General features: G+C 36.9%; 1 protein-coding gene across 10 annotated transcripts in view; it reads right to left on the bottom strand.

The window, feature by feature from the left end:
• The window catches only part of ANKRD44 (ankyrin repeat domain 44), a 157,324-nt gene that overhangs the window by 35,001 nt on the left and 97,106 nt on the right, over positions 1 to 25,217 (bottom strand). For 5 of the 10 annotated variants that reach the window (XM_026667969.2, XM_026667964.2, XM_087949531.1 and 2 more), the window contains exons 10-16: positions 23,600 to 23,714; positions 22,343 to 22,425; positions 18,960 to 19,077; positions 14,243 to 14,311; positions 12,730 to 12,870; positions 8,796 to 8,876; positions 6,133 to 6,244 (exon numbers count right to left, since the gene is read on the bottom strand). In XM_026667969.2, the coding sequence (XP_026523754.2) occupies positions 6,133 to 6,244; positions 8,796 to 8,876; positions 12,730 to 12,870; positions 14,243 to 14,311; positions 18,960 to 19,077; positions 22,343 to 22,425; positions 23,600 to 23,714 (719 nt within the window). The remainder of the gene's footprint in view (positions 1 to 6,132; positions 6,245 to 8,795; positions 8,877 to 12,729; positions 12,871 to 14,242; positions 14,312 to 18,959; positions 19,078 to 22,342; positions 22,426 to 23,599; positions 23,715 to 25,217) is intronic. The other 5 variants (XM_026667970.2, XM_026667965.2, XM_087949532.1 and 2 more) reach the window with 3 other exon arrangements.

Raw genomic sequence — 25,217 nt, 5'->3', positions numbered from 1 at the left:
TTTTAGATTTAAAACAACTCAATGATTCCTTCGTTTATCGTAAATTTAAAATGAGTACGTTCCAATCCATTCTGCTTAACATAAGAAAATGTGACTTTTTAACTTCCATTGACTTAACAGAGGCCTATTTACACACAATTAGACCTTCACACAGCAAATTTCTCAGATTTAGTTATAACAACCAACACTTTGAATATGTTGCCCTGCCCTTTGGGTTGTCATCTGCCCCAAGGACATTTACAAAGGTCTTAGCAGCTCTGGCTGCCCATCTTAGAGGCACACCCATAAGACTGCAGTGCTACCTGGGTGACATTTTAATTTTATCTTCCTCATCCAGGCAGGCAGAATTGGATACTCAAATCACATTGCAAAGCCTTCAACAACACAGTTTTTCCATTAATTGGGTAAAGAGTCATTTATCTCCCTCGACTCGTTTATCTCACCTGGGTTCAGTAATAGACACAGTTAAGGGAAGAGTGTTTCTATCCCCTGAGAGGCAGGAGAGCATCAAGAACTTAGCTCAGACTATCAGAACCCTCAAACGGGTTCCTCTAGCTGATTTGTCCAAATTACTGGGGTAAATGATCTCCTGTGGGTCTAGATTCTATTATCCCTTGGGCCCAGTTCCATGCTAGATTGCTCCAATGGGATTTGCTTCTGTACCAAAGATCGGGACAAAGTAACTTCAAGATCCGAGTATTTGTTCCAACCAAAGTCCTTCTCTCTCTGCACTGGTGGACCGTTCCGACCATCAACAAGGGTTGTCCACCGAAAGAGCCCCACAGACTGACCATTACGACAGATGCCAGCCTGTTCGGATGGAGAGCACATTTCCAGTCCCTCTCGGCTCAAGGACATTGGTCAGCAGCAGACCGATCAAACAGCATAAATTGGTTGGAGCTCAGGGCAGTCCATCTGGCCCTTCACAGTTTCCATCCTCATATTCGAATGAGAAACATCCTCATACTAACAGACAATGTCACAACAAAAGCACATATAAACCAACAAAGGGGTACCCACTCAAAACAACTCATGTGGGAAGCAGAGAGACTGTGCCTTTGGGCGGAAAGGAACTTGAGCTCCATCACAGCGGAGCATATTTCTGGGCTCACAAATACACAGGCAGACTGGCTGAGCAGGGCCACAGTCGACCAGTCAGAGTGGCGCCTGCACCCAGATCTGTTTCAGGAGGTGGTTCAGAGATTCGGTCTGCTAGTTATAGATCTGTTCACTTCTCCCCTGAACGCGCAGCTCCCGAGATTCATTTTGAGATACCCATCCCAGAGGGTGGAGAACATCAACGCCCTCCATTGCCGGTGGCCCCAGGGACTCTTCTATGCCTTCCCCCCCTCTCCCGCTGATATCCAAGGTGATCCAAAAGCTGCTGGACGAGAAAGCAGAACTGATCTTGGTGGCACCATACTGGCCCTGGAGGCCGTGGTTTGCAGATCTCAGGGGTCTGTCCACAGAAGAACCATGGAAAATTCCACCACACAAAATTCTGCTCACCCAGGGACTGATCCAACACCCGGACCCTCAATGGCTACACCTAGCCGTTTGGAGGTTGAGCGGAGACATCTAAGAAAGGAGTATCTCTGACCAGGGTGATCAACACCATTCAAGCAGCTCGGCACCCTTCTACGAGCCGTATATATAATGCCACATGGACTATCTTTTATAAAAGGTGCACCAAATCCAAGGTGGACCCATTTTCGCTGTCAGTAGCACAAGTTTTGGAGTTTCTTCAAGATGGTCTTGACAGGGGTCTCTCTCCAAACACCTTAAGATGACAGGTGGTGGCTATTGCCTCGGTGGTGACCTGGGAACATCCATCTCCCACCACCCATGGATAAAGAGTTTTCTTCGGGGTGCCACAAATTTATGTCCACCAGTGGTACATCGTTACCCGACCTGGGACCTTAACAAGGTACTCACAGCACTCACGAAGGGTCCATTTGAACCACTGAAAACTACTAGTCTCCATTTTCTCACATACAAGGTAGTTTTCCTCGTAGCTATAACATCAGTACGATGTATCTTGGAAATAGCGGCTCTATCGGCCCGAAAGGACCTTTGTCTATTCCATACTGACAGAGTGGTTCTTTGACCAGACCCCACATTCATACCAAAAGTCAATTCTGCCTTCCACAGGGCACAAGAACTTGTGCTCCCAAATTTTTGCCCCAGGCCTTCTCAGGGCCTAGAGCATCAATGGCACTGACTTGATGTCTGCAGAGCTCTCTGTACGTACTTACATCAAATGGCTCCTTTCAGGAAGACTGAAGCCCTTTTCGTATCTTTTCAGCCAACCGCTCAGGAGCATAAGGTCTCACCTTCAACTATAGGCAGGTGGCTGAAAGCCACAATAGCCAAGGTGTATGAGATTCAATCATTAGCCGTGCCTAGGGGCATCACGGCACATTCAACAAGGAGCATGGCAACTTCAGCGGCCTGGGCCACGCAAGCTCCTATAGCAGAAATATGTAGAGTGGCAACATGGCTCTCTCCATCACCTTTCATTCAGCATTACAAAATTGATGTATTTGCTTCTGCTGAGGCCTCCTTTGGTAGGAGGGTGTTACAACGGGTCCACTCAGACAGTGGGGGGGCTCCAACCCAGACGGAGACCCTCCCGTAGGACAAGCTAAGCTTTGGTATGTCCCACTCTCTGGATGCTCAGAGCAGCTCAATGGAGAAGGGGTGTTGGTACTTACCTAATATGCCCATTCTCAGTGAGCTGCGATGAGCATCCAGCCCCACCCAATATCTGTCTGGTGGGATCCTGTTCTGGTCACCAAAATCTGGAAATTAGTAAAACAAACAAACAAACATAACAAAGAAGAGGGCGGGGGTTGCATCACCTTGTCTTTGCCAAAACTGGGGAACTGCTAGGGAGGAGTCAGGGAGGAGTAAGAGCGTCCTAACAATTAAGCCCAGCCTATCCGAGCAGAGACTAAGCACCTCCCACTCTCTGGATGCTCGTCGCAGCTCACTGAGAACAGGAGTATCAGGTAAGTACCAACGCCCCTTTTCAGCCGCACACAGCAAGAAAATAGGCAATGACAAATTTATTGAAAAAATGAAGCTTAAAAAAACTGCTAATGATTTTCTAGGTCTTAACAAACTTAGTTCTTCATACTGATTGAAGATAAATTACCATGGGGATTTTCTATCATTGTATATGATAGTAATAAAATTGATGTCCTGGAAAAATGCTTTTGCCAAGTTTTTATATAAATACCTCCAGGCAATAGATTTGTCAACCTAAACTGGCTCAACATTAGTTCATAATAACTATTTATTGACACATTTGAAAGAGGAATAATGTGCCTTTGGGGAGTACAGTTATGACTCTGACTCCTCCATGTTTGATCTGCAACTATAATCACACAAATTAGGTATCAAAGAGTATGCATACTAAAGCACTAATAAGTTTCCGGTTTCACTGGTGATGGGCCTCAGGGCTTGATGTTCTCATCCTTCTTTTTAACATCTATACGAAACAGTTGGGAGAGGTCATCCAGCAATTTAGGGCAGAATTTCACAAAATAGTCAATGTCAACCCCGAAGCTTGAGGGGATTATCCACCATTGTTATTGTTGTTGATATATGAATATTGTTATTCATAGTACTATTAAAGTAGTATTGCATTATTTTCAAGTCATAAATAGGGGTATTTGTACAATCTGAAACCTCATGAGGGGATTGATGTGCTGAAGGTTTTGGAGCTCTCTGGTTTAGAATCTGGTACCATCAATATATTGTTGATACCTAATTGTAGGTTTTGCCTTAAGCCCCTCCAAGCAGTGCTATTGATGCTCTCTCCCAATGTTTGAGAATGTGCAAGTCTGGTGGGGAGAAACAATGTATTTGGATCTCCCAATTCTGGGAATTATTCATCTTCAGCTTGGATGAGATTGTACTTCTCCATTTGAAACTAGTGTGCAATCTGGGGACTTTCTTGGATTCACATTTCCTGCTCAAAAAGCAGGTGGCAACTATGGTGAACAAGGCCTTTGCAGAGGTAGATCTAGGGCACTGTCTTTGCACTTGTGCCTAGCTTAGGAGATCCTCTAGATAATCAATTGGAAATTGATCTCACAATTGGACTGCCACAATGCATTTCTAAATGGGGGTTATCCTTAAAGACCACTCAGAAATTACAGCTAGACCAGAATATAGAGATACAAAGAGTAATGGGCACACCTCAGAATGCCTATGTGACACCATTGCTCTGTGAGCTACATTGGCTGATACTTGGTTTCTGGGTGCAATTCAAGATGCTGGTTATCTTTAAAGAAACCCATCATCTTATGACTGTGAAATACCATTGGATGATCACACTTACTATTTCTGATCACTAAGGGCTCAAAAGAATTAGGAGAATCAAGAATGAATTCATTATAAAATGAAACTGATTTTAACATAGTAAAAACAGACTACTGAAGTGCTCACTAATGCATTAGTGCCTAGCTCTGTCATTCACATATTTTATGAATTGTTGACTTCTCAAGAATCTTGTCATTCCTTTTCATGCTGAGATACTATTATGACAGCAAAACTACTTTTTTTTTTTTTACTTCTGGACTGTGACATTTGATAGATAGCCAGGTTAGCATGCTTATTTTAAAAGTAAAGAAGTTGAACTATGATAATAAAAAGGAACCCCAACTTGTAAAATTACCAAAAGCTATAAATTTAATAGCTTTAAATATTTCTGCTTTCCTATGGATTAGCTTCTGTAAAACAGTGACACAATAATTTATTATCTAACTAATTTCACAAACAGCCTTGTATTCACCAAGTACTGTACATTGCTATAGGAACCTAAATAAATGCAGGTGTGAAACTTTGGCTACAGTGACAGTAACAAACTGAACTAAGTAATTGCACAGCATATGGTGCAGCTGATACTTGCTTGGGTGGGTAACAATGCATAAACTCAGATACCTGCAATTTATGGCAAGGGTTTCTGGAAAAACTATCCCTTTAAGACAACAACTCATAATGATTGGACTTTTCTTGAAAAATTAGAAGCTGAATGGTACCAAGAACTTTCTTGAGAAAATATTAGCTTACTTTGATAGCTGGCCTAACAAGGGTGTTCTCAAACAATGTAAATATTGAGTTAGAAAGTTAGTGTTCTGACCAAGGCTGCCTGAGACAGTAACAATCACATGCTGTTCCCAAAACCATGTTTTTATTTCAACAGCTGTGAATTATATGCATTCACAGCCCATAATGAGTCCCAAACAGTTTATGAATAGTCCAACAGAAGTCTGCCACAGTCGGGATAAGGCTGATAAGCACCCACCTTTATCTCCCTTGAAATGCTGCCAACAACTAAATTGCCAATTAGCTGTACAAAGTCAAACGGAGCACAAAGTCAACAAGGAGCTTCAGATTTTAAACTGACCAGAATGAACAAAGTTGCTTCCTGCAAAGGCTCATGTCCCTTTGCTCCTCCTTTATGTCTTATGGGAGGGGCCAATCATCTCCAAGCCTTACTCCCGAGTCGCTCCTTTTGTCTTAACTGTTCTTGCCTTCTGGCAGCTCTGCGCAAGTGTGCACTGGGAACAGGCTTCCCCTGTTCCTCTGCCTCGCTGATGTCAGGTTCTGGAGTCAGCACATAATTCTCAGATGGCCCTGGCCCCATCTCTGTGTCACACACAGATCCCTCGTCCGAGTCTTCCCCAGACTCCAGGACTGGTCCATGTTCCTCCCCACTGTCCAACTCTGCTGCCAGCTCCACAGGCCACTGGCAGACCACAACAGTTTGTCCCAAACATTTTCACCCATTACATCCTCAGTGCATATCCCAAAGGAATACTGTTTTGATCATGGCAAGTGCATGCCCTTTTCATCTCCTCATCACTACATATTCCATAGGCTTCTGAACTTACAATCGAGAATAATTTCACAGCTTGATTCTGATTATGCTTGGCTTCTCCATCAACTTTATGTTGGAGTAGTATAGTAATGCTTGTACCTCTCCTGCGCAGACATATTCCTGGGCAAATTTACAAATGTAATATTGTTCAGTGTCAGAGAATAATGGTAATTAAGAATATGTTTTATTTGGAAGTCACATTTGCAAATTCAGCATTTCAGCACTGATGCAGGCCTACTCACCAGTTCTAGACATTGCCTGTGTCCATAAGCAGCAGCATAATGCACTGTATTATAACCATCTTTATCTTGGATTGAAGGGTTTGCTTCATTTTGAAGAAGAAATTCTAGACACCTGTGGATTGTTTAAAAATAAGCCAAAATGTTACCATTAAACTATATGTAATGACTGATGCTGAGATAAATATTCACTGTAATATTAAAAATACTTAATACCAACTTTTTATTTCTACTTTGCAGAATCCTGTACCTATGAATCTTCAGTTCTACCATACTCACTATTATTTTATATAATAGTAATGGCCTGGAAGTTACATACTTGCTATAAGATCCAATTAAAAGCATTCCCATTATACCATTTTCTATAATGTTTTGTTTCTATGTGAATTAACCACATATTAAAATATTTTCTTATGCTGGGAATTAGCCAGATTTGAATTACATTCTTTTCAACAGAGGGTTCCAATATGCAACAATAAGAGTTGCTATCTATACAGCCAGAGACAGCTTTTGTATTTCAAATAACCACACAGTGATAATGAGAAATGCTTTTTATCACTTTAGCTCTTCAATGACTATCTGCTGAAATGTTATTTACTATGCAGCTATTCAAACTGAAGAAACTATTCTGGATATTGGAGTCTAACATAGTTCCCAATAATTACTAATTTTTAATGTCAACTGTTTTTATTATGTTTCCTTTCCTTTTATTGTTTTTTAAGGAGACTCTTTATGGCAGATATTTGATAAATCGTTAACTACTATGTACTCTATATTCAAGATATTGGTTATTGATATAATAAAAGCTACAACAATAATCAGAAAGATATACCAACTCTAAGTATCAAGTTTATGAAAGAAAGATTTTCCTTATAGTATTTATTACAATGTTCTTGACATAAAGACAATGGAACCAATTTTCAAGCCTTATTAAAAGGTACAACAGGAGCTAACACACACACAAATCTTTAAAAACACAGACATACATAGACATAACTAGGTCAACACATATAGACAATCTTCTGTGGACTTCTGGGGAGGGGTTTGCCAGAAAGGAGTATAACACTTTGAAATTAGGGGATGTTAAATCTATTCCTCTGCAAAAGTCAGATTTGCTGAGATTTTTAGATGTGTATCAATGATTACTTGCTGTAGGGATGGGGAATCTGTTAGAGTTAAAATTATGATTCTGAAAATTAATGGATTCTAGTTGATTCCGGGTAAAATAAAGGGAAATTTTCTGGTATAGACAGCAAACATTTGTTTGTAACTTCTTCTAAATCCTTGATATATACCAAGCTGAAATAAATAGACACCTGCAGCAAAACTCATTTCAAAGTTTTTGGACACTATTAAGATCTCATTATTACATTTTTACGTCACCACTATATTCTCTTAGTGACATGCAGTGGAACTTCTCCAAGTGAAGTTGGGAGCTTCTGAGTTCTCATTAAATAGAAGAATGTAGAACCTAAGGTAGTTTCATGTGACATATCACCAAAGGTCCTTTGAGGGCAAAATTTATTGTAATTGTCTTGACTTGGATTCTGCAGTTTTGACAATTAGATAGTAGAGGAGTCCAGGACAGCTTTAAGGCATAACAATGAGTTCAAGAAACTGTATAGAGTTCAAACAGGCATTTATTTGCTCAAACTTTGCTTCCCATGGCTTATTCAGGTAATAGAAAGGGAGTGTTTAGCTAAATCCAGGTCTTTATACATTTTATCTTAAAAGCAGGAATGATACAGTCTTGATTAAAGAAAGTAAGCAAACATCTTTCTGGGAAGGGTGCTTGAGCTCTTGGTAGATAATCAGATTCAGACAGTCTTGAATAAAATAGATTTTTAACAGAAGTAAACCTTGGTCTTGGCACTAAATGTGCCTTGATTAGGTGGTGGGATAATCCTCTCTTTACAAGCAGAGAAATGTGGGATTCTACAGGACCTTTCAGGTGTCTCTAATACAATCAATTATTTTGGAGAGACTGAGTTAGGTCTATCTCTAGAGAATGCTACTGGGGAATTTCTGCTCGAGGCTGTATCATTTAAATGGTTTGGTGCCATACTTTCAAAATTTACATTAAACTGCTGGGGGAGATCATATGAAGTTTTTAATGAAGTCCCATCAATTTATTGATAATCTGCAGTTCTGTAGCACCCTATTAGTTTCAGGTAATTAGTCAACGTAACACTTCAGTAATGGGGTTTATTGGATAAAAGCCAGTAAATCTAGCTTCAACTCAAACAAATGGATTGTTAGTGAACGGTAAACAATTTAGGTGAATAAGTGACTCATGTTCAATCAAAATGATTAAAGCAATAATATTTCCCCAAACCGTAAGCATTGCTCTTTTTAGCTCTGCATGCAATGCCATGAAGCATGTATGAAAGGAGCAATGCTTGTGTCATGATGTTGCTTTTCTGATTTTGTAGATGGCTATGTAACTTTTTAAAATAATGAAATATGAAATATGCCAGTACATGTAAACATACATCTACATCAATAAACAAGAACCGTACAGTTAGCATTTTATGGTTTTCAGATGTCAAATCCAGCAGTAAACAGACACACAGAACAAAACTAAGAAATGGACATAACTGCAACCCACAGAAGGAGAAGCATAATGCAGAGATGTGGTCAAAGCGCTGTACTAATACCAAACTTACAATGCAGCTTCTTTTTCTTTCTTTTCATTGGATCTTTCAATTTCTTCAGAGTTTTCATGGGAGTTACCCAAAATATTCTTTCTGAATGAAAAAGGCAACTCATTTTGAGATTCTTTGGAATAAACTATTCTTTAGCGTTTCACTTCAAGCAGTAAATACATTTATGAGTGCTACCAGGAAACTTTTTATATAAATGTTTCACAGATTGGCACATGGCAGGAGTCATAAAGAGCACTCAGAAATGGGAAGTATTTCTAGGGTCCTCGTTCTACACCACAGCATCACATTCAGCTACAATATTTTTGGAACTGCTTTCTGATAATAATCATTTCAGCTCATCTTTGCTAGATACAGTTTTCCTCATCAATTCCAACCTCCTCCTAAATATAGGTTGAGTTATATAATTTCATCAGTAAAAGTCTCCATGAAGCTCAATACTTCCATGGAGAAAGTAGTGTATCCCATCTAGAAGGAACATTTTATTGGATCCTCTACACAAATACTACTTATATGTTCAATTCCACCACAATTTTCTCCATCGTAGACTCTTCCTAAAAGGCTTCTGCAATGGCAGAAATTGTAATCATGTCTAATTCAATGTATGAATTGTTGTTAGCTGTGACACCAATATCAGAAGACATTGGAGTAATAAAGTTGTTGGGAATACTTAGGGTATAAAAGTATTGTTCACATTTTAAAGACATTCTTTTCCCATTGGCAAAAGTACAGGTATTCCTTGACTTACAACAGTTCATTTAGTGACCATTCAAAGTTACAACGGCACGGAAAAAAAGTGACTTATGACCATTTTTTTTCACATTTATGATTGTTGTAGCATCCTCATGGTCATGTGATTTACATTTGGATACTTAGCAACTGGTTCATATTTATGATGGTTGCAGTGTCCTGGGGTCATGTGATCAACTTTTGCGACCTTCTGCAAAGTCAAAGTCAATGCAGATTCATTTAACAACTATGTTACCAATTTAAGAACTGCAGTGATTTACTTAACAAATGTGGCAAGGTAAGTCGTAAAATGGAGCAAAACTCACTTAACAAATTTCTCACTTAGCAACAGAAATTTTAGACTCAATTATGGTCATAAGTCGAGGATTACCTGTGTAGATGAAACACATACAATAGCTAATCAGAACAAGTAACAATGACAGCCATAGTTTCCTTCTCTCTAAATCCACACACCATTTCTTATATAAGCACAAACTAAGATCTATAAAATACCTGTTTGCAATAGCCTGCTGATTCACTGAAAGAGGCATGAGGCCTACAGCTTCATAATTGCTATTTTAGCAATGTATTACATTAATAATTCATCTTGATGAACTTAGCTTGTCCATTACTATAGTCATATTCTTCTTCAATACAGAAACCTTTTATGTACAGTATCCATTTAACTTGTAATTGATAAATGAGCCAACAGCAGTAAGAAAACATTGCTATAATTTCTCTCAAATGTTTAACAAAAACATTATGGTCCATTGAAATTCTTTTGACATTGATTTGTTAATATCTAATTTTAACTTAGACAAAAAAAATATTGAAAATGGCAAAAAAAATTCTAAATGACTAAATACCACATGAGTGTATTCACAGTGATGGAGAATAAATACAAGCGATTGTAGAAATACAGGTGGTATTTTAATTTATGTGTACAACTGAAGATGCAAGTAGAAAATTTGCAATATGTGGAACTGGGTTTGATTTGATTTGATTGATTAAAGCATTATAAATTATTTCACACATATTACCTTCAAGAGACAATATAAATAAATATCATGGATACTTGAGACATTATTTCATTAGATTTCACAGATCTACCCAAACTACTTGGATAATGATGTGGAATTTTTAAACGTTGACTGGTTGTATCTCTGGTTTATATACAGTATTATTCTCATAACTAAATGAGTTCTCCCATCACCCTTAAATATTTAATTAATACTGTATATGTCACTTCAAGCTCACTGTTTGCAGAACAGTGTAGCTTTTAGAATTACAAAAGCTAATTTTTTAAAAAATCAATCTTTTTATCAAGACAGCTCCAAGTAATATTATGCTAAACTAGGTATTTTTTCCATGCATGACTTTATATTTCAATAATGAAAACTAAGGGTGAGGGATATTGACTCAGTCATTCATCATAATTCTCTGTCTTCAGGCACACACTTTTCAAATAAATCTTTTTATAAAGATTTAAACATTTTCCCAAGAACCTACCGGAGAAAAGGTCATGAATTTGAAGGCACACAGTAGTATGATCCACCAGGGTATTTTTATAATCTTAATGTTTAAATTATATTGAACTCAACTACCAGTGGGAGAGATGATCCTAGTTTTTTTATACTTCAACTGTAGGGGAATTCATACCTCCAAAAAAACCAGCTATTCAATTATAACCTTCCCTCAGAGTTCAAGATATTCTTACTTGCTTTCAAAATAGAGGCAAAAGTGCATGAAGTTTATCATTTTAAAAATATGATTAAATCATGAATCTATTCTGTTTCACAAGCACAAATCTTGGCTGAGCTCCAGAAGTTTCTTTCTGATTTCAGTTTTCCAATTAAGAATGTGTGGGTGCTCACACATGTGGTATAGTATAGATAGACATATGTCTATGTGTCTGTATACATGCCAGTATGTGTGTGTGTTTGTTCAGTGAAGTTCTGCTGACATTGGGATAAAAAGATAGGTTTGTTAGGATAATGGTCCTTTAGGAGCTTGGAGAACACTTCATATCAGCATAGAGATAATATTGGGGTCTTGGCTAATGAAACTAGGGAAGAATAAAGAACATATGACTATACTACTCATTCACTTATTATGGTAGAATTGTTCTTTTAACTGAAGCCATAACTCCTTTCACAATATACTGTATTTAGGGTAGACTAGTATTTTTCTTAAGGTTCAGTTCGTAAGGTCTGTTTGATACATTAACATGGCAAGCCTTTTTCATGTAACTATAAATCAGATACAGGTACCAAAAAGAGTAAGTTTACAAGGACAGCAGCAATTGTCTGCAGCTGTCCATATTTGCAAATGGTGTCAATATATTTACTCCTTCAATAAATGGCATTATAAATTTTCTCTATTCCCTAAATTTTGTCATAATAAAAACTATTTCTTCAGAATTTGATGGAATTGTTTCACATATTATAGGATATTTATGTTTTGAGACTTCATTTATAGTTATCATTTTAAAGAATATTTTTGCTAGAAATCTTATGTATCTGATATAAAGAACTACATTACAAAATGAGCATCAAACACAACATTCTTATAATTTCAAAATTCCCTCAAACTAAAAGAAAATGTAGAGATTCAATCATAGGAATCAGGAGCATTAAGAATATAAAGAGGATATTTTAACTCCATCATAACGTCATGCTCCTTATAAACCTTCATCCCATTGCTTGAAACTTAATGCTATGTTATATCTTCATATGATAAGAGTTTTCTGAATGTCTCCTCTAATTCAAGAAAATTCAATATTAGGAGAAAAAAAGCTTTAAGAATACCAGTCAATAGGATTTTTGAGCAACTGGACAAAAAAAAAGCAGCTGTCAATTTTTTTTTTGTTCAGTAGTTTTGCTCACATTTTGGAAAGCAGATGAAACATTTATATACCATATCTAACCACGTGAAAAGCAGTAGCAAGATAAATAAGGGAATAAAATATAAAGAAGTTGAAGCTGGTTCATGCAGAAATCAGCAACCGGGAAAAACTATGCAATTGCAAAAATAACTCAATATGCAGGAGCAGGTAGTTACTGAAAGCAATTGTAGCAGCTGAGACATTAAAGAGGTATTTGATTCAAAGGGGAGTTTTTGCTTAAATGAGATTGCTGGATGAAGAGAATAGAAATGGCACTGGCTTAGCAATGAATTAGAAACAAGGAATACAAATAAGCTTGTTTACTTTCTGTCCATGTCTGAGGCTGCAGCATAATGTAAAGCTGTTCGTCCCCAGTCATCAGTTTCATTAATACTGGCCCCCGTGGTTACCAGCATCTCAATACATTGAAAATGACAATTTGCAGCTGCATAGTGCAAAGGTGTTCTGAAAAATAAATAGAAACATATTAGCCAAGGCATTACTTGAGTAACAGGATACCATTATGTTAACTGTTTCTGACAGCAACATTACTTATAGGGAGAATCCATTTCGAGGTACAACAGCAGTATTTAATTGAATGCAGAACATATTCTTTCTCTTGCAGTGAAGATTTGAAATAAGTACACAAGAAATGGTTAAGAAGTGAACAAACAAAAATGGTAGGCAGTGCTATTCAGCTAACTATAAACAAAGAATAAACCATAATAAACCACTGGTTTATTATAAAAATAAGTAAGATTTGTTACAAAGCATGGTACAGATAGATACTTAAGCTGTTGTCATTATTGTAGTTAGAAAACAAAACATTCATATAGTGTTTACTGCATGCCCAGTGAAAAATTAATGATTTAATTTTAGGGGGGGACTTTCAGAAGGTAGGGTAAGTGCATCATTTTGTCTTCCAGATGTCTAAAAGTTGCTTCATTAAAGTGGAGAAATAGAAGGAATAACTCAGAGTGACTAGAAAAAGGGTACTTTTAAAAAAAAACTCTGATTCAACTGCTTAAATAAGGACACAGATATGGCAATGGTCTCTACACTTAATTTTTTTATACTGAATTATTATTTCTGGGCAGCCATATAGATGAATTCTGGTGCAAAATAATATAGAACTAAACTATTTAAATCTTACTAGGAAAGGGGAAAGAATATACCATTGATATAGCATGCACCTGTCTCTTTTGGGATTACACTTTGGACAGGAAGGGTTTATTTCACTTCACCTAGTTGGTATAGTAAAAGTAAATTTATTATTGCTGTGCTGTTATTATACAATCTCAAATTTTACTTTTACTTTGAGGAGAGGAGAGGGAGGAGGAGGAGGAGGAGGAGAAAGGAAAGGAAAGGAAAGGTTAGGACTAGTTAACCTACATCCTTGAATGGATTCCCAGTCTGGAAGCAACCTCTTTCTCTGTTGCCAAACAGAGATCTCCTGCATTATCAGTCAAAAGATATAGTGCAAACATTGTATTTTTGTTCTCCCTGAAAGATTTCCTCAGAATAAAAGATGACAGAAAAATGATGGGAAAAGACAAGAGGATTACACACTGAGATTACACACATCTGAATTTAGTGTTAATCCCACAAATGAAGAAGGATAAGCAACTGAGCAATAGCAACCTTGTCTGAAATCCTATGTGATATTCTTGAACTTGCCAGAAAATCATTGGTATTAAGAATTGTACTACATGTTTTCCAAAGATGAGTTTGGCAGCCAAGCATGAGCTCCTCTTAATCCTGCTCAATTAATTCCAGTATCATGAAACTAAGATCTAGATTTCCACATTGATTTTTGAAGTTTTTGTAAGTTACAAACCTTCCATATTTGTCTTTTTTATTTACATCTGCTCCACTGCTCTGCAAGAGTTTCACACACTCAACATTGCTGAAAAGATACAGAAAGAAAAGAATGCATAAATAAAATAAAATAGTGCTGATGAGAAAAAAAAGTCTAAAGTTAAAAATAATAATGGTTAACCATTCAAGAACTGGGAAGAACAAACTACAAGATAAAATATGAGTAAAACACTAACAATTAGCCCTTCATGACATGGGTCCAGGTTACTTCAGGGATTGGCCCACCCACCCGTGCAGGCAGAGGAGGCATGCTGCAGGCCCTGTCAGCCAGGGAATTCCAGTTGGTGGGGTCCAGGAGAAGAGCCTGCCCTTTCTAACATCTCTCCCTTTGGAATGAGATCAGTTCCCATCCTCCTGACCTTCACGCAAGATTTGAAGACCTGGTTCTGCCAGTTGGCCAATAGAGCAACATCACACTGCAGGTGGTTGATAGATTAATAACAGATCCCACTTCTCCCCCACTCGTCCTACGCCCTTCCTCCCTCCCCATCTTTTAGTTGTAGCTAATTTATATTTTTATAGCGTTTTATTCTTATTGGATGAATGTTGTTGCATTGTTTTTCTTTTTCTTTTTATCACTGTAAGTCACCCAGAGTCACCTCACGGTAAGATGGGCATCAAACAAATTTAATAAATAAAATGAAATTAAGTGAAAAAAACAGCGTGTAAGCACTGTTCCTCAAACTCTAAAACAACATTTGTGTTGGTTAGCATGAATAGGAATTATTCCCAAAGCCTTTATCGGAATGTACCAATGCTCATTTTAGGTGACAATGCAATCAGCCCTTGGAAAATAAGGATTCAGAATTCACACCTGCATATATGAGCTTCTGACTTGGGCATTACAAATCTAATCAAGCATTTCCCAAGGAAACAATCATGTGAAAATTTCCAAACAGGAATCCCAATATTGTGTCTTAACTGTTATCTGTACAAGGTTAAAAAGTATTTGACTCAAAATTGAGAGCAGCTTCTAAATTTATGTACCAGCCCTGCACTATTAAAAACAGAAGTCTTGCTTCACTTATTAAGGTAGACTTGCTAATTTCTAATTAATCTCTTCAAAAGCTTTATCAGCCGTAAAACTATATGTTGTAAAAGTATCAAAAATGATATGATAGAAGCATACTAAATACATAATCCCTGTGGCTTTTTGAGAATCTTAAAATTGGCAAAAAAAACCTTCTCCAGTGGGATGAACTTGCACACCACAGTAAAAATTTGTATAGCATATTATTATTTAATTTAACTCTCTGGAAAAAATATTTTATTACTGTATTTTATTTTATAATTTTTTTATTTTTGCTATATATTGAAAGAGCAACAGTTTCAATGTCTATATAAACAGTGTATTGTCTGGTTACAGTTAGTTTGAACAATAATCATAATCATAATAAAATTCATTAGTAGTCATATAATAACAATGTTTTCTCATCATAATATTAATTCTTGTTAATTCTTGATGCTAATTAATATTAATAATAAACATATCATAATAAGCCTTCATAGTAAACTTAATCCTTCTCTTATAATTTTACACATTCTAACTTCTGATTCTATTAGTTAACCATTGATAAAAGAATCCCATATTTCAAAATATTCTGTGTCTTCCTTCTCTTTAATTTCAAGTGTTAATCTATCCATTTCTGCACATTCTAGTATTTTTGTATTATCTTCTCTTCTGTAGGGATCTCCATACGTTTCCAATGTTGTGCAAATACAATTCTAGCCGCTGATAACACATGTAGTATTAGATACTTAGTCCCTTTATTATATTTTTCTGGTATGATACTTAACAGAAATATTTCTGGTTTTAGATCTATATGTTCCTTTATCATCTTTTTCTATCCAAGTATGTATTTTTGTTCCAGTATGTTTTTGCCTTTGGGCACGTCCACCACATGTGGTAATACAAGCCCAGAATCTGATTACACTTCCAACATTTAGCAGACACATCTTAGCTAATCTTGCTGTTGGGAAGTACCATCTGTTAAACATTTTGTATAAGTTTTCTTTGTATTTCTTCTTTGTATTTTTATGACTAGCTAAATATTGACTCACTGCAATACTCAAACATTCTAACTTTTGTCCTCTCTGTGATACAGTGGTATGAATGTTAGCAAGTGCAAAAGTAAAGACATTCCAAAAATAATCTGAGTGTATTTAAACCAGTAGTGTAAATGCTTAACTTCATTGTCACTACTCACTGCACATTCAGAACTGATTGAACATAATGGATGCTGAGTTGTTTTGCTTGAAACAATGGAGTAGCTACTTAATAAAAATTAATAATTTGTGGACATACAACTGTCAAGGTTGCTATGACAGTAAAGCCCTTTATTTTTAAGACAAGAATCCATCATGTGTTAGATCAGCCTTCTCTAACCTGGCACCTTCCAGATACATTCAGGTTTCCAAACAGAATGGTCTTTTTATTTAAAAAAAAACAGTACTTAAATCTCATAGATAGATGCAACATAAGCAAATCTGTCTACTTAAAAGAACACTTCACCAAAGTTCAGAGGAGCTTAGTTCTAGTTAAATACATTTAGCAATATAACCCTAGAAACAGCTGTTAGTAGTTCACAGCTGAATCTTAACATCTTAATGTTTAGCATTTTTATTTATTATATATGTGTTATATTTTGATCTGGTCTTTATTAGTTATAACTCAAGGCAGCAAAAATACATAACACTCCTTTCTCCTCCTCCTTTCTCCATAACAGCAACCTTGTGGGAGACAGTGACTGGCTGGCCTGAAGTGTCCCAGTTGGGTTTCATGCCTAAAGTGGGACTAGAATCAGTTCCCTGATTTCTAGGCCAGTACCTTAACTGTTACAACAAACTGGTCCTCTCATGTGGCCAGCATATAAAAGCTCCACTTTAGAGGAGTCCTAGTTATGCTTACCGCAATGAAAGCAAGGCAGAAGTAGGAAGGAGCTGGCCTGCAGTTGCAATACCTTGTTTCCTTTCCATGTATGGAAGGATATGTCTTGCTGAATAGCTCAAGGAAGGAAGTCCCTTAGTCTCACTATTCTTTCTGTCCTGGCTAGAGAAGTAGACATTTTACTTTGATCCTTCCCAGATCTACTGAGATTGCTCTGTTCTCTATTACCATACCAGTCATGTTCAGAATTATGATACATACCTTTAAAGAATCTTTTTCCCCTGAATCTTTAGACAATTCTTAGTTAAAAACGTGAATAACAAGAGCATTCTTTTTAAATTTAATTTAATTTCATTTAGACAGAAAGAACCACTGCACTCAATTCAGTTTAACACTGCTTAATTTGTTCAAGACCCCTTTGACATGAAGTTATCCTGCACACAGCCTACTGTGATGAATGGGAACAACATAGAAAGACACCCCCCCCCCCCAAAAAAAAGCACAACTTTGGATCATTTCAATACATTTTTAAAGTGCAAGAGGACATTCTGCTGAGAAATGTCTTGAATGAGCTAAGAAACCTTGAAATAAATTTGATGCATTGGCTATTTCAAGTTGTAACTAAAGGAATTAAGTTCATATTCTTCTTCAGTTAAGCTCTTGGCTGGAAGAACTGTGTTACTGTGCAGTCCATGAAGTCTGTGGACTGCTTTTCCCTCTCTCATCCCTTAAAACAAGTCTTCAGATGGATAAATTTTAGAATGGTAGAGTGAACCCTTTCCTTTTTATAGCTTGTCTTTGATACAAGGGAAGGCGCACTCTATTAAAAGGGGTGATCTGGCTGATGGACTATGAGTGTTTATTTTCTTTCCTGTCTGGCAACTCTGTTTTCCAGGACAGTAATTTACAATTTGGCCTATATTAAAAAACAAAGTATGGGCTTGTCTGGTCTAGCCTGAATGTGCAAGGAAGAGAAATTCTACCCATTTAGGAGAGAAAGTAAACAAACCTAGAATATAACTTTTGTTCTTGAATGCATGTCCATTTTGGGTGTTTGTGTGTATGTTTGCATTTATTGCTATCTGACTAATTCAAATTTGCAAGTGTAGAAATCTGTCCCTGTCTTGCTTTTTCTTTATGGCACAGCAGCCAATTCCTTGCAATACACTGGAATGGCAACCCTTGTTTCTGGGTAAGGGGAAATCTGCCTTATTAAATGTTAAAGAGAAATGGCCCTAGGCCTTGGGAAGGATTGCACAATGCCCCCATGTGTCAGTGGATAAAAAAGGGCAAAAGAGAAGTGACTCAATTTGGGCCTCATATCTCTTCTTTTGCACTGTTCCCATAATACTTGGCCTGTCAAAGCATTTTATGCAACAGCCAGATCCACCATTGATTTGTAAAGATTCATCTTTACAGATGGGGTTTTCAGCATGATAAACTGCAGTGCTTGTGTGATGGGTTCGGAATACAATGACCAAAAAAGGAAGAAAAAACAGTTGAGGGCAAGGAAGCCTAGCCTGTGATAGGGCAACAGTAGTATTTACTTAACTGAAGTAAAACAAGCATAGTTTGTCATGTGTAAAAAGAGGTTTTTTTTTCCCTAAAGTGAGGTTTGCGTGTGTGTGTATGTGCATGCACTCATGCATTCCACACAAAACAGGGGCCTCATAAATTACAGTAGTTTTTGTGTCATTTTGCTGTTTCTCTTTGGGAAAAATAATTGCAGAGAAACCACAGAGCTAAAGTTACATATATCTATTGCAGTTGTAATTTCAAAACTACTTACCCTCCTGCAGCAGCAGCATGGAGGCACGTCCTTCCAAATTTATCTGGGGTGTCTATATCAAAGCCTGCAGACAGCACGTGCTCATTACTAAACAAGGACACTATGCTATACTTTTGTCCTAGTTAAACCGCAAGAAACATTGCAGAGACAGAAAAATCAGTTAGTCAGAAAAAAAAAATCAGAATGAAGACACAACTGTAGTCAGCAAGAGGTTGTTATGGAAACGGACAGTGGCTGTTCAAGCTTGGCCACTACAGAAAAAAAAAAGAACCATAAAGTCAAAAATAATCTATTTTCACATCCACCCCATTTTTATTGAAGTATTTAAATCATGCAGCAGGCATTTCAGGAGGAGACTTTCAAGAGAAGTGACAGCAGGCATGAAGGCAGAAAGCTCTGTGAGGAAAATGAGGAAGTCACAAGAATTGCTTCAGCATACATCAAAGAGAGTTTTTATTTACTAATGGCTTCAATTTTGCACAGAAACAGGAAATAATCACTATCTAGAGAAGGACAGATATTTTGTATGGAGAAGAACACATTTTACTGTAGCAAGAACCTAACAAAATCCACAATTAAGGAAGGGGTGGATCATCTCTGTGAAATTGCAAAAAAGGAAAAATGATTATCATTTCTCTTAAGGCAACAGACAGTAGTTCACAAGGATGTCAAATTGACTTGTGTCTGCTTCTTATCTGCATTATCCCCATCACATTCCTTCACCAGAAATCTGGGGTGGGGGGGTGGGGGGGGTTCTGCCATAGAGAGATGGAGCAATGGAAAATTGTTTGAAATGACTAATTAAAAAAAGAATTGAGCCTTGCTTAAGATGTTCTATAGCTCTGAAATTAGATTTAATGTTTGCTTAGTATAATGATGGTGACAAAGATAACAAATTAAGAGATTAAAGAGAGTCATCATAGCTCTCCCACACTTCTGCAATCTTATCCACTCAGAGCATACAACTACTGTAATATTGGGCATTTGAAAATACAATCAATGACTATCTTACTAACATATCTAAAAATGTAAAAGCAGCTTCCATTATCCTTCCTTTGCCATACTGTACTGATTTTAACCTTAATGGACAAAATAACAGATACTTCCTCTACAGAAAGGCCTACTGGTAGTTGGTAGGTCAAAGCAAGGGACAGCTGCTTCACTAATTTTGGAGAGCAAGTAGTTAGGCACTTGGAATAGCCCATATAATGGGAAATGATATTCCAAAATCAAAGACTAACATTGGTTTTGGATAGTGAAAACAGCCATTAGTTCTGATGCCTCTCTTTTTGTTCATCAATAACGGTGATGAAAAATTGCACATAGGGTCCCTGAGCATTGCTTGCTGTAAGTTTGGTCCTCCCATACAGTTGAATTAAATTTTTCTAATTTATGACATCAAAAATGTTTATGAGACAAAAAATAATTGTATGTAGCCTCCTTTAATCTAGTTTATTTCTCTAGGACTGCAGAGTGTCATTCAAGTCAATAATAAAAACCAAGTGACATTGAAATTAGAAATTTAAAATAAGATTAAACTCTCAACAAAGGATATTGTAACAAAACAAATGAAGGCTACAAAAGGGGACAAGCTGATCTCCTGTTTAAACAATGCATTACATTTTTATCATGTATCTGGGAACCAAAAAGGGAAAAGCCTTACATATGACTACTCTAAGACAGGGGTTGCCAACCTTTTGGACCTCAGGGACCACCAAACTCATAATTTTAAATCCCAGGACCACTAACCGGTTCTGTGGGTGTGGCCTAATTTGTGGGTGTGGTTTGGTGATCATGTGACTGGCTGGGCATAGCTTGTATGTAAATATTATAAATATTTATATAAATATTGAATTTTTTATAAAAAAGAGAAACTTTTACCCAAAATCAGGCAAAGCAGGCAGGCAGATTGAGTTGCTCAGAGAATCATTCAGTGATCTATCTATCTGCCATCGGCTACCTGAGTCTGTCACATAAAATTTGCTTGTCCTGAGTCTGCACTGAATAATAGAATCTTCAGTCCTAAGGGAAGTTCGGATGTGCTTAAAAGCAGAGCCGAAGATCGAAAGACTAGCTAGAAAGCAAGAAATCCAACCCTTTCCTGCTTCCTAGCTAATCTAAATCTCCTGGCACAGCAGAACAGATGATGGTCAGAAAAAGGAAAAATAGCAACTTAGCAGGCAAGTTTGCAGGGTAAGGAGTGAGTGGGCGGGGAGGGTTCCCGCGGGCCATGTGGGCGGCGCAGCCTTGTGTTTCTGTGCAGCTTGGATTAATTGCTTTGGGGGGAGTGCTCTGGGGGTGAGATTTCTTTGTGGCCCGCCAAAATTTTCTCACGGCCCACCAATGGGCCACAGCCCACCGATGGGCGACTGATGCTCTAAGATATATTCTATTGGCTTATTATTAAACTAGATTTGTTGAGAATTCTAGTTTATTAAAGGTAACAGTAAAGCAAGCTAGTTCATTCTTCACATATATTTCTATCTTGAAACCTATAAGCCAGAATGGAAAAATAATCAGAAACATACCAGCCATAGAAAGCTTACCATTGGTGGTGAAATTTGCAAATCCTCTAACAAGCCATAAATGTAAATAAATTATGAGTCCTCTCAAACTTTGCAATTTGGGTTTGGATGTAAAGTTAACCTTATTTTGACTGACAGAAGTCATTGTCATTTGCTTGAGATAAGCAGCAGCTGGGGATTTAGTAAATTCCTGATGGTGAGAAGAACTAAGAACCAAAATTAACAGAAACCTGGTTTACACTGTGGCAAATTATTGAGAAAGAACCAGCTTATTGCCAGGTAATCAGGTGGTTGTTTCATAAACAAAAAAGCTCCTTTGATTCACAGAAAGGATTTCAGTTTAATAAAGGCTTCTTCAATGTTGCAGTGATGTTCCTCTACACACAATCAAGATCCATAGAGTTGCTCTCCACCTTGTCCACCCTGCCTGTAGATTTTGCAAGGTTCCACAGATAGAACAGCAAATGACAAAAATCACTCTCTCTTTTCCTACAGAAATAGTATAGTACCGGATGTATCACACGCTGGCCACACCCATGTGGGGGAGGAAATTCCGATGTGTCATGTGATGTTGCTATGACGACATGAGTTTGACACCCTTACTATAACCAGTGCTCAAATGACCATTCTCTATGTTCATTAAAGAAGGGGACAGCATTCAGCATGCTTTAAACACAGACAATGCATAAAACAGGATTGTGCATACATTCAAATTGGAACACACAGATTTGCACATATAAGTGTACAATAGAAACAAAATATAAGGCCTTCAGTTTCTAAGTATGTGGACATACATTAGTGACCCATAACCAGCTCATTCATGAGGTTAGTTTTCAATTCTCTTTTGCCTTTGCTTACCTGATGAAAGCAATTTCCTACAGCAGTCAGCATGTGCATTAAGTGCTGCCAAGTGTAAAGGAAACATGCGATGAATGCCACATCTGCAAAACAAACAAACCTCTAATATAAACATTTCTTTAAATAAAGTATGTAGACCCTTCTCTCTGTATATATCTCTCTTAAATCTATTTGCTATAGGGAATTTTGGTTTATTTCAGAGTGATAAGATGGCAATATGTTTTTAGTGATACATGGTAAAGCTTTACAAAAATTTCCTACTTACTAAATAACAATCCCTTCCAGAAACAATTTGTAATCTCCCTGTCATACAAATATGTTATCAGACAGATTGTAAAAGTACAGGAATAATCTATTGGGATTCATTAGAACAATTTATTACACAATGTCCAGGCTACGTCTTAGAAATTTCCTATATTAATATAAATAGGTCAAATTTAGTTATTTATTCCTTCATCCCCCTACACATAATTATCTCAGATAATGCCCTTTGACTTTACTTCTTCAAGCATTCTATTTGCAAAGCTTCTGCTTCTGGATGCCAATCTGGAAGGACACAAAATGATCTTGACAAAGAACAATTCATATTTTCATTTTAGGTCCCAGATATATTATTATCCCATCCTGTCATTGATGTCTATCTAATGATTCCAAGTTGGATTCTCACTTCACTGGACATCACAGGCACTGACAGAGGTGTTTTATTTGATCAACATACAAGTAATTGAAGCATGAAATAGAAATTTTGAGCGGATAACCTGGATTGCTGAACCCTTTTCTCTCACATGTTCATTTCTATCTTCAGCAGTTAGAAAAGGAATGGATTAAAATTCATATCGGAATAAGCCCCAAATATTGTAGATTGTACCCTTCTAAACCTTCTTTCTGTATCTAAACAAATAATGACAGTTTATGGTACGAGAAAGAAAATATAGCAATAGTTCTGAGTTGTACAGTCCAATCATATTATAATATTAGGCATAGAAATGGTAAAGGTTGAAATATAAATATATTAATTACAACTGTAAACAATTTATTGATCCTGTCTTGCTATGGACTTTAGTCAAAGCTATTGGTGTCACACAGAATTAATGGTTTTAACAAATTAAAAAGGGTCCAGCAACCATTAATCCACCTTAAATAGTTACAAAATATTATCAACTATTGCTAAGTAGGCCATCTTCCCAATCCAAAGTTAAAGTCTAAAATGAATGATATAATTTTACAATTTGGAGTATTAAGTCTTCAGCATCTTACTTGGCAGCATCAGCTCCACAGGTTATTAAGGTATTAATCAAAAGTTCATGTCCATATCTTGCAGCCACATGGAGTGGAGTGTTGCCATCTTTATCAACACAGTCAATTTCACCTCCTGGATATGTCATTTGAATATGAAAATATTATGTAAGGATCAAGTGCAATTTAATGAAAAAACTAACACATTAGTTGCAAGGAGTAGAGAGTTTCATCCGTACAGCCAGTAGAAGATATGACACAACTGTCTTTTCCCTATTTACAATATATTTGAGACAGAAATATGAAAACATTAGCAATAAATTTATTGAATTAGTATACCATATATTACTAATCAAAAAAATTGTATACTATTAGATCTAGTGCTATATATCCTGAAAGGGCAACCAAAGTACATAAAATTATTACCATACAACTTTGATACTGGTACATAAAAACTGCTAACAAACCTTAACAAACTATAATTTCACACAAATAGAACACATTATGACTTAATATGATGGCCTGATCACCATAACACATTTAAGGCTGGGTTCATTTCAGGTTGGGTTCCCTGAACATTAGGAACTACAAAGTACCAAATTCCATCAATCAAGGCCTTGACCAATTCAAAAAGAAGAAAATAAGACAATTCTATCAGGTGAAAAGCTGTGGCATTTTAATTTCTCATACAATATCTTACTTAAATGAAAAAAAACAAACTATCAATTGAAATCAATAGTGCCAAGACAAAAGGGCAGGGGTGGAATACTACCGGTTCTCATCTATTTGCTAGAATCTCTTGTTAACTTTCTAAGCAGTTTGGAGAACCGGTTGTTGGAAGAAATCTCCTTTTGTTTTTTCCACTTTACAGGGCTAATCCTGTAAGGAAGGCAGGAAGGAAACATTCTGGTGTTGTTTCTTCTAGCCTAATCTTTATTGCCCTGATTACAGAAATTGCCTCTCCATTAACCCTTATTACATTCTTGGCAGTACGCCTAGACTTCCTGTCGCCTGAGCTCCGGAGGTTTTTTTCTTTGCTGGTACTTTGCTGGGGCTTGATTTCTTAAAAGGGAAGGGTTGTTTTAAACTTTTTACACTGATGTTGGGAGGAAATACTCCCCTGGAAATACTTCCAGCCGGGATGCAATGATCAGCACTTTGAAGAAATAATTGAATAATGAAGCAGAGCTGCCAGAAAGAAGCTTTTAATGACAAGGAACCAAGATGAGTGACATTTAGCAAGCCTTCTTGGCTAGCTAGAAAGATTGACATTCAAACGTTAGTTTACATACCTTTTCTGAGTTTCGGTCTAAATGGTTTTTGGTGAAGTTTAATTCTGTGCTTGGTCACGTTTAATCCTGTGTTTATTGATGGGATAATTTTAATCTCTGTTCCTGAAAAGCAACTGGGTTGAGAAATCTGGCTAGTTCCTGTGTCTATTTGTTCTGGTAATTGGTTTAATGATCAACAGCTACTGTTGTGATTTAATTATTTGTATTGGGTTTGAATTTTTTTCTGCCTCATGGTTTCTTTTTCTATCTGGGGAGGGGGGTCTTCCTTCCTTTAGTGGTTCCTCTAGTTTACCAAGTTATGTAAATTTGACAAATAAGTTAGTTCATCTTCAGAATTTCTCATGAAT

The sequence above is a fragment of the Notechis scutatus genome, chromosome 1, assembly GCF_049901735.1.
Source record: "Notechis scutatus isolate UNSWTSFEM ecotype Mainland chromosome 1, rNotScu1.2, whole genome shotgun sequence".
NCBI classification, from domain to species: domain Eukaryota; kingdom Metazoa; phylum Chordata; class Lepidosauria; order Squamata; family Elapidae; genus Notechis; species Notechis scutatus.
The sequence above is the reverse complement of the archived record's forward strand: the minus strand, read 5'-3'. Positions and strand labels throughout refer to the sequence as shown.